Source organism: Octodon degus, unplaced genomic scaffold (genome assembly GCF_000260255.1).
Source record: "Octodon degus isolate 3935 unplaced genomic scaffold, OctDeg1.0 scaffold00021, whole genome shotgun sequence".
NCBI classification, from domain to species: domain Eukaryota; kingdom Metazoa; phylum Chordata; class Mammalia; order Rodentia; family Octodontidae; genus Octodon; species Octodon degus.
The window spans coordinates 7,867,533-7,881,183 of record NW_004524597.1 but is presented as its reverse complement, the minus strand read 5'-3'; the positions used below and the strand labels follow the sequence as shown (position 1 = coordinate 7,881,183).

The window sequence follows — 13,651 nt, the reverse complement described above, 5'->3', positions numbered from 1 at the left end:
GCCCCCTGGTGGGCTGAGCTGGCCACACACACAAAATGAATGAATGAATGAATAAATAAATAAATAATTCTTTAAAAAAAAAAAAAAAAAAAAAAAAGAAAAGAAAAAGAAAAAGAAAAAAACCTCAGTGGAGAGAAGAAAGTGTTCCAGGTGATAATGCCAAATCCAGACTCGAAAGAACTCTGCAAGACTCAAAAGCAAGAGCAATCAAAATAACAGTTTCTTCAACAAATAAGGATTTCACAGATTAGTGGTAGTGAACCTATGGCATGCATGCCACAGAGGGCTGTTATTTAAAGCTCTAAAGGATTCATCATCACTACTACAAACTAATGGATTTGTATGATCTCTATCCATGGACTGAAATATGCACTATCCAGATTTTGAATAAAAATCTGTGAAAAAAAAAAAAAAAGAACTGTAAGATCGGGGCCAGGGAGATGGCTCAGTAGAATAAGCACTTGCCTGGCAAGCACAAAGGCCTGAGTTCAATCTCTGGTTATAAAATAAAATAAAATAAAATAAAATAAAATAAAATAAAATAAAATAAAATAAAATAAAATAAAATAAAATAAAATAAAATAAAATAAAATAAAATAAAAATGGAATTTTCTAAACTCTAATGTGTAATGCCACCAAGTCTGACTGCTAATGTAATATGTGTCTGTGTTTTAAAATTCTCTGTAAAAATTTTAAAGAAACCTCTTTGAGGTCCTCAGTAACTTTTAAGTTTATTCAGAAATCCTAATACCAAAACATTTGAGAATCACTGCACTATGCTACTATGTTACTTTTATATATGACTTTGAGTTTTCCACAATAAAAAGGATATTTAAACTGGGCAGTGTGGACTGATGAGTGAAGTAGGAGGGTATAAACATTAATCTATCCACGAAGTCATATCAGAAACCCTTTCTCATTCCAATTCTGAAAGGCACAAACCCAGATCTTTCTTCAAATGCTGTCTAGTGGAATTAAGGGTTCGTACTTACCCCTGATTCTGCCCAACCTCTTTCTTATTAACTGTGACAGGTCCTACCCTCCTTGGAACACAGTTCTTCAGAAGTGAGATGAACGCTATTTCAGTAATCATCTCAGGGGGGTATACAAGAGGAAGTAACTCATTAGTGGTATAAAATGAGGTATCCTTTACTAGAATGACTGTGTAATAAAAAGTTGATTCTCAGTAGAAGTTGCCTCTTTCAACCATCTGGCCTTATTTTTTATACATTTTCCTCAGGTGCTGGAAAGTGGCAATGCAAAAGGTATTCCCTGTATTTTACAACTACTTGACCTGTAAGCTATTCTGGTAGCTTCTTGAGAGTTCTCATTTTAACCATCCATGGTTAAAATTCTAGCTACTTAAGAGGCTAAGGCAGGAAGATCACAAGTTTGAAGATTCTATGGGCAACTTAGCCAAATACCTGATACAAAACAAAATAAAATGGGCTAAGGATAGAGTGCTGGCCTAGAACTTGGAAGGATGTAGGTTCATCCCCCAGTTTAAAAACACAACAACAGAGGCTGGCCAGATAGCTCAGCACCTGTTTAGGCAGAGCACAGCGGCTGGGGTTCAATTTCCAGAGTGCTGTGCTGGCCCCAGCCCCAGGGCATGCTGAGATGGCAAATGAGACTGGGTCTGGTGGCGCACACCTGTAATCCCAGCACTTGGGAGGCTGAAAACAGGAGAATCATTACAAGTCCAATCTGTGTAGTGAGACCTTGTACTAAAATACATAAAAAATAAATAAATAAAAAATAAAAAACAGAACAACAAAGCTGGGCATGGTGGTACACTCTTGTAATCCCAGCACTCAGGAGACTGAGGCAGGAGGATTTCTTTGAGTTTGAGTCCAGTCTCGACTACATAGTGAGCTCAGGGCTAGCCTGAACTACACAGCAAGACCTTGTGTCAAAAAAACCAAAACAAAAAGAACAATAAAAACAAAATGCCTTATTTTAAAGACATGGGACAAAGACCTTTATCCCAGAAAGAAAGTCTCCACAGAACGAATCTGTCTTTTCTACATAGTAGTGGTGTATGCAAAGCCTGACAGGAAGAACAGGAAGTGGCCATATTATCCCATCTTACCATCTTTGAAAGAGCTCATGGTAGGGCAGCAAGGATTACTTCAGCTTACTTACCTTGGTCATGCCTCCTGCCTGTGCCGTGTTCAGTCCTGCATGACCAGCCATTTGAGGGGAAACCTGTGTTAAGGTCTCAGCCAGGACACTGCTTGTGGCCCCCTGCATGGCCGGGGCAGGATACGGCATTCCAGTTCCCCTTCCTCTGCCAGCAGCCCCAAGAGATCCATTCATGACTTGCGCTTGCCCTTGTTGGGCCTGATTCATTAAACTATGGCCAGAGTTACTGTTGAGGAGGCCAGGGTGGGTCTGGTTAAAGTTAGCATTCATGCAGATCCCAGGTCCAGTCTGAGATGTGGCAGGGCTGCTGGTTACCAGTCCCACTTGCTTTTGTGCTTGTGGATTCAGTGCTTGGGAAGCTGGGGGTGTGGGTCCAGAGGTGCTGGCTGCCTGTTTGGGCAGGCTGGCGGCTGATGAATCTCCCTGGTTCAGGGGGCTTTTGCCCAAAGGGCCCAGGCTGGCCATGTTTGTAGTGTTTGGCTGCCCTTGGGCCTGGCCACCGAGGCCCTGCTGCACAGGGCTGCTAGCGCTCACATTTCCTATTCCTGGGTTGATACTAGAGCCAGTGCCTCCTCGAAGAAGCTCCGATAACTGTTTATGTTTGGAAGCAGCATCTGGAACAAGGTTCCCACTGTTTAAAAGGCCTAATTCTCCTCCATTGGGGATCAGCTCATCGGGAAGATCATTTTCCAAGTCAAACAAAGATCCAAAATCTAGAAATTAAACAGAAATAAGAAAATAAACAACCATAATAGGTCTCCAACTGTCATATGTTACCATGTGACCTTAATAGGACATTTCACACCGATACTAATATGTCTTAAAAGTAATGTCAGGACCAAGGATACAGCTCAGCAGTGCAGTGCCCGCCTGGCAAGTGCAAGGTCCAGATTCCCAGTACCCCTCCCCCACAAAAAAGCTAACATCAAAATGACTTAAAACTTCATTTGAGAAATAAAACAAGCAAAAGTACTTTTCAAGGTCTGAAAGGGGAAATATTAAACAAAGAAAAAGAGGGCCAACCCTGCTAGTTTGTACTATATTCAAAAATAATAATACTGTGTGATTAAAAAGAAAAAACCTCAGATACATAAATTAAGGGTTAACAATGGGAAGTCCAGAAAGTCACTAAATTAAAACATTAAAATGCTTTTAAGAATGTGTGTAAAAACTAATATGATATAGCCAGGGATGACAGTATGTACCTATAATCCCAATACTGAGGGAGGCTGAATTAAGGGGATCTCAAATTGCAGCCTAGCCTGAGCAATTTAGCAAGAATACCTGGGGAGAGGGGGCATAAATGGACATCAGGTTAGATGAATAGCAATCTAAAATAGCAACCAGAAGCTGGCAAGGTAGTTCAGTTGACTAAAGCACCTGCTTAGGCCAGCACAGGGACTGCAGTTCACGGTTCAATCCCTGGTACCACATGTCGTGCCAGCCCTGCCCCCAGGACAGACTAAGCCAGCCAGACTCTGGACATAGTGGCAATATGCCTGTAATCTCAGACACTGGGAAGGCTGAAAGCAGGAGGATCACCACAAGTCCAAGCTGTGTAGTGAGACCCTGCAACAACCAAATATATTTAAAAAAAAAGCAACCAGATTAAAGCTTGATTTTAAATGATAGTATATTTAAAAGTAATTTTAGAAACTAGCTATAACATGACATTAGTGCTTTTTCACAGTATTGAAGCTGCCAAAAATAAACACATATATTTAAAAAATAGAAACAATAAAACGTTTAAATATTTGTATTATATAAAAGCAGTCTTGCCAGGAGGTGTGGCAGTGCACACCTGTAAATGGAGCATTCTGTGGCTGAGGCAGGAGGACTGCCACAGGTTCGAGGCCAGCCTGTGCTACATAGGGAAGTCAAGGCCAGCTTGAACTACATAGTGAGACCTTGTCTCAGAGGATAGGGGCAGTGAGAGGAGGGGAGGGGAGAGAAAGGGGAGAGAAAACCATGTCAATCATACACAAAGATGAGAAGCATCTTCATTTCTCAAATGGACAAACCACACACACAAAAAAGGACAAACCATATAAGCAAGTTACAATATCAAAGGATGATAAAATAGTAAATAAAACAAATTATCCTTTCTGGCTGTCAAATGAAAATTTAAGCAATTCCTTTTTTCTGGTTCCACTTAAAGAAACAGGCCTCTGAACTGTTTTATCTATATATCTATACCGCCTGACCTCCTTGTGCCCCTACAAGCAGACTGTGCACCTTGGAATTATCCAAAACAGAAAAAAGAAAAGACATGAGACAAAAACAAAGGCAAGCAATACCCAGAAGGCAATTTAGTCTGACACAGACCTTATAGACTGGGAATGTCTCACCCGAAACCAGATCTGCCTCCAGCTCCTCACTTAGCAGCCATAAGACTCAGGTAGGTAACTCAGCCTTTCTGTGACTTAGTTTCCTCCCCTGGAAACTAGGAGTTACATTGGTTTCTGCACTCTCAGGGGTACTGTGAGAACTAAGTGAAAATGCTGAGAACAATGCCTATGGGGGCTACATATTCAGTAACCAATGGCTATTACTATTATGACTGCTATCCAATAACAGATGTATTAATAAACTGTCATATATTATAAAACATATCTATTAATTATGTAGAAAAAATGTGTATGTTTCAGAAAAATAAGCCAATGAAAATGTATGCAAAATGGCATATAGAATAAGATTAGAACAATGGCTAGAATGTAAGATGCCAAAACTCAAATTAGCTGCACTGGTAGAGTAGTGAGATAAGCATGTTTTTTTTTTTTTTTTTTTTTGGTGGTACTGGGGATTGAACTCAGGCCCTTGCGCTATTCTACTAAGCTATCTAAATGAGCATTTTTTTTTTTTTTGCCTGCTTACCCAACAACCTCTCTCCCTCTCACTGGCAAAACCAATGCCTCTAAGAAAGGGCAGCACCTTCCATGGTCCACAAGAAAGTGACCAGATAAGCAAGCAGCATGACCACATTCCTCAACCAGGTGACACAGTTCCAGCTACAAAAGCTGAATGGCTACTAGCCAAGATTTTTCTGGAAAATATTTTGTATCCCAAACTAAGGGATGTTCAGAAAGAATTTTCTTTTCCTCACCAGATTTTGTCATGGTTCTTGGCAACCATCACTTTCACAATGCTTACGGGTGCATTAAAAAACTCAACACATGAGCTGGTTAAATCTGAGCTGCTGAATTCTAAAGCCTACCTTCTGTGAGAAAATATATTTATTTGAGAAATGTGTGAGAAAATATATTTCCTATGGCTTTAGCTATTTTAATTGATGTTTAATATGAAGGCCCTCTTGTCAACCTTTTTACCAGCACCTCTGGATGTACCCTACTTTCTAACCATTAACACAGCAAGCCGTTATGTAAATCAGTAATCTCTTCTGGCTATGCTCTTGATCTAGAAAACCCACCCTAGTCCTACTCAGATTAAACACAGTTATTATGCAAACTTTCTTTAGGTTTCAGAACTAACCAGTCTCTCTTATCAGCCTCCTAAATTCTCTGCATTTACCTGCCTAGCAAACCACTTCTAACACACACTAACCTGACTGTAAGGAAGGATGTGCCAATTGCCCAGCATGTACACACACTTCCAGTTTTTCAATACCTCTGAAAGTTAAACTACAGATGGTAAGATCTTTTCCTAAAGGAAAGGAAGGTAGTGTAACAGGAAGTATAATATTGAGTAGTGTATATACTTACTATATACTGCCACTACTCAAACTTTGTGAGTATCCTAATAATGCCCTTTATGACATTCATATTGCCTATTTAGAAGCAATTCAGGATCCCAGTAAATTCAGCAGTCACATCTATGTCTCATTTAATCTACAAAGGGTTGTCATCTTAAGTCTTATTTTGGAAAAGTATATAGGTGACAGCCAGGTGCAGTGGTGAACTCCTGTCCAGCACTCAGGAGGATTGCAAGTATGAGTCTACCCTGGGCAACTTAGCAAAACACTGTTAATTTTATTTATTTATTTATTTATTTATTTATTTATTTATTGTGGTGGCAGGGACTAAACTCAGGACCAAAACATTGCTTTTATTTTTAAAGTGTCGATGCCAGCTATAGCTATTTTGTAAAATGACTATCATTTTGGAAGCTCATAGGATTTGTCATTTTGAAATGACAAGACTATAATCCTGAATAAAGCAGACAGCTCCAAGAGAGCACAAGTATGTACCCAGGGGATGGCCCTTCTGTGGGCCTAGTCACAGTTTTTGTGCTACTATAAGAGTCACTAAGGTCTCCAAAAACAAACCACATGAAAGGTGTTTTTTGTTTGTTTTTTTTTTAAGATCCTCTCCAAGGGCTGGTGAGATAGCTCAGCAGACTAAGCACCTGCTTAGGCAAACACGGGGATCAGGGTTTGATCCCAAGCACATGCCATACCTGCCCCACGGCCAAGCACACTGAGCTGGCCGGCCAGACTGGGCATGATGGTGAATGCCTGTAATCCCAGCACAGGCTGAAAACTGGAGGATCATTACCATTCTGAGCTGCATAATGAGACCCTGTCCCAAACACATAAATTAAAAGTAAATAAGTAATCTTCTCCACCATTAACTAATGTTCTTTTCTATGTCTTACCTTCTAGGATTTGTCCACATGTGCATACACTTTTTACTCATTGCTGTTTTAAAAACCAAGAGTTTTTTTGTTTTTGTTTTTTTTTTTTAAGTACAGTGCTCCTTAATCTATGAGCATGAAAATAAAACTTCATTCCACTCAGAAAATACAGCTTTATGACGGATCAGCTTTCCTTCCTATATGCCTGCAGTGGGAATGAAGAGACCATATCAAGCGTGGTAAACCAGAAAAAGCAAAATACCCCAAGTATATCACACCTCAAGTGTAGAACAACCTATAGAATTTCTCCTGACAAACTCTTGCAAATATTTGTAGCACTCTCCCAAGAGAGTCAAAGCCAAAGAACTACAAATAACCACAAAAGAATAGTTAGGTAAACTTGCAAGTTTGTGTGCCAGGGCTCCTGGCTCAGTCTAGAACACAAAAAAACACAGGAGTGCAGCTTCTAACTTAAAAATAGGCTACGTAACCTTGAACAAACTAATTTCTTCACCAAAATACTCTCATGCCAAGGTTACATGATAGAAGTTGGAGTAGGACATCGTGTGTCATGGATAGCTATTTTGTAATATCCCACAGAATAAATTCACTCTTAAAATTTCTTGCCTCTAAAAATTCTACCACTCTCAGGTTCACCAGTTTTAATTTATGACTTACTCTAGTTTTTACTAAAAGCACAGGCAAGCTTTATAGTCGCAGGCAGAGCACTATTCCTGGGCTGTTTTGGTTTCAGTTTTGACTTGTCTATAACATTCTGCCCACCTTAATCACATTTTTTCATCCTACTTCAGTCCAAGTACATTTAACAACTGTTTGGATGTACTGAAAACTGACTAATTCTTAAGCCTCAATTATTAGTATAAATATACTTAAACATGTATGCATCCAGAAGTATTAGGTATGGCATTTTAAAGACAAAGACAGGCTGGAAATATACAATATTACTATCATCACTCTTCTCACCACTTTCCTTATACTCTAGTTAAAAAAAAAAAAAAAAAAAACTGACAAAGTAGAATGAATGAAAAAGGTAGGCCAGGATGTTGCAAAATGGCACACTACACATCACAGGGTCTCAACACATAGACTGAGGAACCATCATAAGTTCCTAAAATTCAAGATTAAGAGGATTAAGAGCTAACACTTCCAATCCCAGGTAAATTTCAATCAATACTTAGAGCCCCAAGAAAATGCAAGCCTGAGGCAGCACACAATCACAAACACTAAAGACTAAGGGTCTTCACCCTTAGCAGGAGACTTTTTGGTTACATATCAAATGCCAAACACAAGCTGACACACTTCCATAGCTAGGGACAAGAATGTTTTGGTCTTCCTGGCCACTAACCTGGAGTCTGCCCCTTTCACTAAACAAATAAGAAAGAAAACAAAAGCTATAGCTTCTCATTTTCTATTGCATACACATGGGGGTCTGAAAAGGACTGATGAGGAAGGATGTAAAAGTTTTAGGGTAGTGAAAATCACAAGTAAGATAAAAAGGATATTTCAATGCTAGTGAGGAACCTAGAGCTGCAGTTTACACACAAAAATCCTGTTCTAGGGGCAGGGGAGATAGCTCAGTAGAATAAGCGCTTGCCTAGCAAGTGCAAGGGCCTGGCTTCAATCCCTGGTTCTGCAAAAAAAAGAAAAAGAAGAAAAATCCTGTTATAGTGGTGACTACTTCTAAACACTAAACAATAAGTGGTAAAGTCGTAAGGTCTCTTATTTATTATCAGAAATCAACATTTCATTTTTTGATTTTTATCTTTTATTACTTATTAGTTATTGCATAATGATTAAATTCCTAGCATGATTAATTCATCATGGGGAGTAGGCACATGTACATAGCACATCTTAATTTTTTTTTAATCCCTTCTCCTCTGCTTTTCCCCATATCTTGGGTCCCGTTCCCTTTTGCAAAACAGTCATCTTTTTATTTCCTACTATCTATCTTTTATTTTGCTCTTAATTTATATTTTGGATTTCTCATATAAAAGAAAAGATGTGATATTTAAGCATGAGAAATCACTATTTTATCTTAAACAAAATCACTATTTTATCTTTTTTTTTTTTTTTTTTTTTCTCCGAATGCCTTCAGGGCAGGTTTGACTGGCTTGAGTTGTGGGGATCGAACTACAGCAACCTGAGCCTGACTGCTTTGTTGAAGCAGCCACTTAAAGAACTGAGCTAAGGGGCAGGCCCCCAACTATTTTATCTTAAACAAAGAACAAATTACTAGGGGTATGGATAATAGCTCAGTGGCATAAGGGCCTGCTTGGCAAGCGCAAGTCCTGAGTTTGATCCCTGGTACTGCATGCTGTGCCAGCACTGGAACTGGGTGTGGTGGCATATGCCTGTAATCCCAGCACTAGGGAGGCTGAGACAAGAGGATCACTGGGAGCCCGAGGGGCGAAGCGAAACCCTGTGTCAAATAAAATAAAATAAAATAAAATAAAATAAAATAAAAACAAAAGATATAAACTAAAAGAAAAACAAAAACTACTCTGATACTGAGGAAGAGAGGGAGGGAAAGGCTTCTCATTCACAGAGGCAATTCTGGGATAAGCCAGGCAGGATGACATGCACCTATGATGCCCCTACTTGGGAGGCTGAGGCAGGAGGATCACTGAGCACAGGAATCCAAGGAAAGCCTGAGCAACATAGCAAGACTCCATCTCACAACCACCACAAAATACCAGTAAGTGGCTCATTTTGCCTGGCCAATAATAGTTAAAATCAATGCTATTTTGAAAAGTTTCAAGGCAGGCATGGTAGCACACACTTATAATTCTATCACTGAGGAAAGATAAAGAAGGAGGATCACAAATCCAACTCCCACCTGGAAAACTTAGTGAAACACTGCGTTAAGATATAAATAAAGGTGAGCCAGGGATATAGCTTAGAGGCACAGCACCTGTCTGGCAAGCATGAGGTCCTGAATTCAATTCCCAGCACCCCCCCCCCAAAAGGCCAGGTGTGGTGGTGTACACCTATAATCAAAGCACTCAGGAGGCTGAGGCAGGAGGCAGGAGGATCATTGCAAGTTCAAGACCAGCCTAGGCTACAAAGTGGCACATTGAGACCCTGTCTCAAAAAGACAAAAAACAGCCACCAAGACCAGGGTGTGGTGGCACACACTTCTAGAGAGGCTGAAATAGGATCACTCCCAGTCCAAGCTGCACAGTGAGACCCTGTACCAAATAAATAAAATTTAAAAAAAAGGAAAAATAAAAAGGTTTCTAGCTCAGTGGCAGAGCTGGATTCAATCTCAAGAAACACACACATACACAGTTTCAAGTGCCATCAAATATATCATTTGGCTATTTTTTTGTATTCAGTACAGGGTCTACAGTCTCATTATACAGATTCGACTTGTAGTGATCCTTCCTGTTTTTCAGCCTCCCAAGCATTGGGATGCTGGGATTACAGGAGTGCAACACCACGCCCAGTCTCCATTATCTTCTCAGTGTGCCCCAGGGACAGGGCCAGCACAGCAGGCTGGGGATCAAACCCCCAGCCCCTGTGTCTACCTAAGCAGACACTTTAATCTGCCGAGCTATTTGGCCAGCCCTATCATTTGGCTTTGAGAGCTTGTATGGTCCTTTTAGCAGGGGAGCACTTGACCAAGGCAGCAGTCCTCTTATCTACTGGAGAAAGGCATACTTGTCAACCAAACACAGCTTCAAGAGGGACGAACATGGAAGGAAAGGAACACCTGCCTACACAGCCAGATTAGCCAACTCAACGTTGCTGATCAATGGCATGACAAATAATGCAGCCAGATCTCCCTCACACCCAGGGAGATAGATCTTTTGCAAATCAGAAAAGGACTAAGAGATGGAGAGAAAAGAAGAAGGGACAAATAAGTTGTAAAAAGATGTGTTATGTATATGCACCAATTCCTCACAATTAATGTAATCACTGTATGCTGCAAACACAAACACTAATTTTCAAAAAGAACAAGTTTTCTAAAGTACCTGTGTGGGGGGAAAAAGGGGGCGTGCACACGCATGCATGCACATTGAATTTAGGACCTTGTACTTGCCAGGCAGGTGCTTATGCCACAGAGCTATCTCCCCAGCCCTCCTCTATCAAAGACTTTCATTTTTTCTCTGAATTGGAATCTAAATTCTCTATACTGACAGAATTGCCTTTTCTATCAAAACATGGACAAACCATTTTATCTTTTCTTTTGGTCAGAATATGAACTCTTGTACTCTCCAGATATACTGAATGAAGTGGTTATACTACAAACTTCATATTGTAACTCAGGAGGATATAAGCGCCACTAGGGCAAGGATGCTGTCCACTGCCTACTCTGGGCCTAGCATACAATTCTCATAGTGCAACTACAGAGAAAACCATCAGTAACTGAAGGAAACATACACATGCACAAAATCAATTTTAATTTTAACAAGTTGTGTGCCTAGTCAAAGGTATAAATTGGGAATGGTAACATTATTACATTCTCAAAATTTAATAAAATTCTCTGGAATGCTACATTGTTTTACTATTTTTTTAAACATGTCTTTATCTTCTAGGGACCCACTTTAGGGTATCTGACTCTATTGCTACTATACCTCACCATTCATGAATCTTTTTTTCCATTAATGAATCTTGATTATATTAACACAAAGATTAAATTTAGAGTAAGAAATGATAATGTGAAAATAAGCTAGATACTGTTTTGTTTAAAGGAATTTACATAGTTTTGTTATGTGTTCATATTTCTCTACTTTCAAGTGTGAAACTTCCCACGAATATTTTCTCTCCCTACCCACTCATTTCTCTCAGTATCCCTACTCCCTGTGAAAAAGGTCTAATTCCTTTAGAGGTTTTCAGAGTTCATTAGATTTTCTCTTGGCATTACTTGTACTATAAAAGTACTCAAACACTTCCCTAAAATCTTTCAAAAGCTGAAAACTTTCATTCACTCACCCAATTTACAAAAGTCATTGCTAAATGTCTCCTAGACTACATGTGATAAAAACTATGTTCATTAGCTTGATTCTGCTAATCCACAATGTACACATATTTTGAAATAACATATATAATATACAATTTTTGTCCATTAAAATTTGACAAAACTCATCAAAAAAACACAACCTAACAGGGCAAGATATTCTGAAAAGTTCGTATCTTGAGACAGAATGTAAATACTTTCACAAGGTTACTATTCTTAAGATGGCCTGCAGGCCACTGTGGACTTTACAGGCATATTTTTTTGAGATACTACTGAGACACAACGTAAGCATCATCTGGTGTAGTCAGAAGACTAGCCAGAGTCTAGGTTCAGATCATAATTACACTACTGCCAAGCACATGTGTCCTCAGTAAGAAATCAAAGAGAACTGTAGCACCTGCCCTACTAGACAATGGATGAAGGAACTCAATCACACAACATATATGTGCCACTCAGCACTAAGCCTGGCACAAAATAATGGCTCAATACCCAACACTGCCATAAACTCAGGTCCAAAGGCAACTGATGAGTGAATGGAACTATGCCTGTCAAGGACCTGATATTCACGCCTAGCACAGAATACATGCTCTACAAGCACCACTTCCAGTTCTGCTAATATCCTCAACCTTGATAAATTCTGCCAATACTAACAGAATTAGAGCTTACTTAGCCATGAAATGTTTAGGGATTACACACATATAATGGAACAACTTTCCAACAAGTTACAAAAAAACCAAGAGAACTATTTTATTAGCTTGTATACCATTATAAGTCAGTTTTGCTTATGCAATTAATTTCCTGAAAGACAATGAATTTTCTTATTTTTACAGTGATTATTGGGAAATGAAACAAAATCTCTCCTATAGTCTTCTGTAATTCAGACCTCTTTTATGCAGATACACTACTCCCTAATCTGTAAAAAATAAGGAGGCTTTAAGGGCTGGCCAAATAGCTCAGCAGATTAAAGCACCTTCAAGCAGGCAGAGAGGCCAGGGGTTATCCCCAAGTTGAGATGGTGATTGCGATTGAGACTGGGTGTGGTGGTGCATGCCTGTAATCCCAGCTCTTGGGAGGCTGTAAATAGGCGGATCACTAGGTGTCTGATCTAGTAGTGAGACCTTCAACACTCTGTAGGACTGTCCCTAAAATAGGAATGAATGAATAAATAAATAAATAAATAAATAAGGAGGCTTTACTTCATTCTAAACAGTGATATGACTAGAAAAACAACAGCACCATTCCTTGGAATCACTAATCTGTGAGAGATTGGATTACCTCTGATAGGCAATTACCTCATTTAGAACCCACTTGCAAGAGGCACCAAGTCACTACTCTAAGTCTTTTCTCTGTGAGGGACAGACTGGATTTGAGACTTGTATAAAAGTCTGCCTTCCCAGAGGATTACAATCTAGCTAAGAAAGACAACTCAGACATCAAATCACAAACAAATTGCTAATATGTGTTATCATAATTAACAGCCAAATGGAATAAGAAAAGTATATGCAATCCTTCAAATAAGGCAAATTCTGAGCAGAATTTGAGAGTAAGTACAGTGAGAAAAGGGGAAAGGAAGGTCCAAACAAGAGGAATGAAAGACAGCAATCTAGGGCTTGGGAGATAGCACATTAGCTGAAACATCTGCTTGGGCAATCACAAGGTCCTGAGTTTGATCCCTGGCACACACGTGCACACACATAAAAGATAGCAATCTAAGCAGTCACAAGGTGTTCGTTTTCTTGAGTAAATATAAAAAATAAATCCCCCCAAAATAAATAAATAGCCTCCAAAATATTACAGCTCCCTAATAGATACTTGGCTTGGACAAAGTAGAAAGAACCCTCCTAGAATGCTCTAATAAGCATCGGACTTATTGTAGAAGATCATTATTAATGCTTATTCAGGGGCCGGGGAGATGGCTCAGTAGTATAAGCACTT

At 39.4% G+C, this 13,651-nt stretch overlaps 1 protein-coding gene across 2 annotated transcripts in view; it reads right to left on the bottom strand.

Moving 5' to 3' along the window:
* Window positions 1-13,651, bottom strand: part of Crebbp (CREB binding protein) — a 153,586-nt gene that overhangs the window by 119,869 nt on the left and 20,066 nt on the right. For both annotated transcript variants that reach the window (XM_004627820.3, XM_023711344.1), the window contains exon 2: window positions 2,146-2,858. In XM_004627820.3, the coding sequence (XP_004627877.1) occupies window positions 2,146-2,858 (713 nt within the window). The remainder of the gene's footprint in view (window positions 1-2,145; window positions 2,859-13,651) is intronic.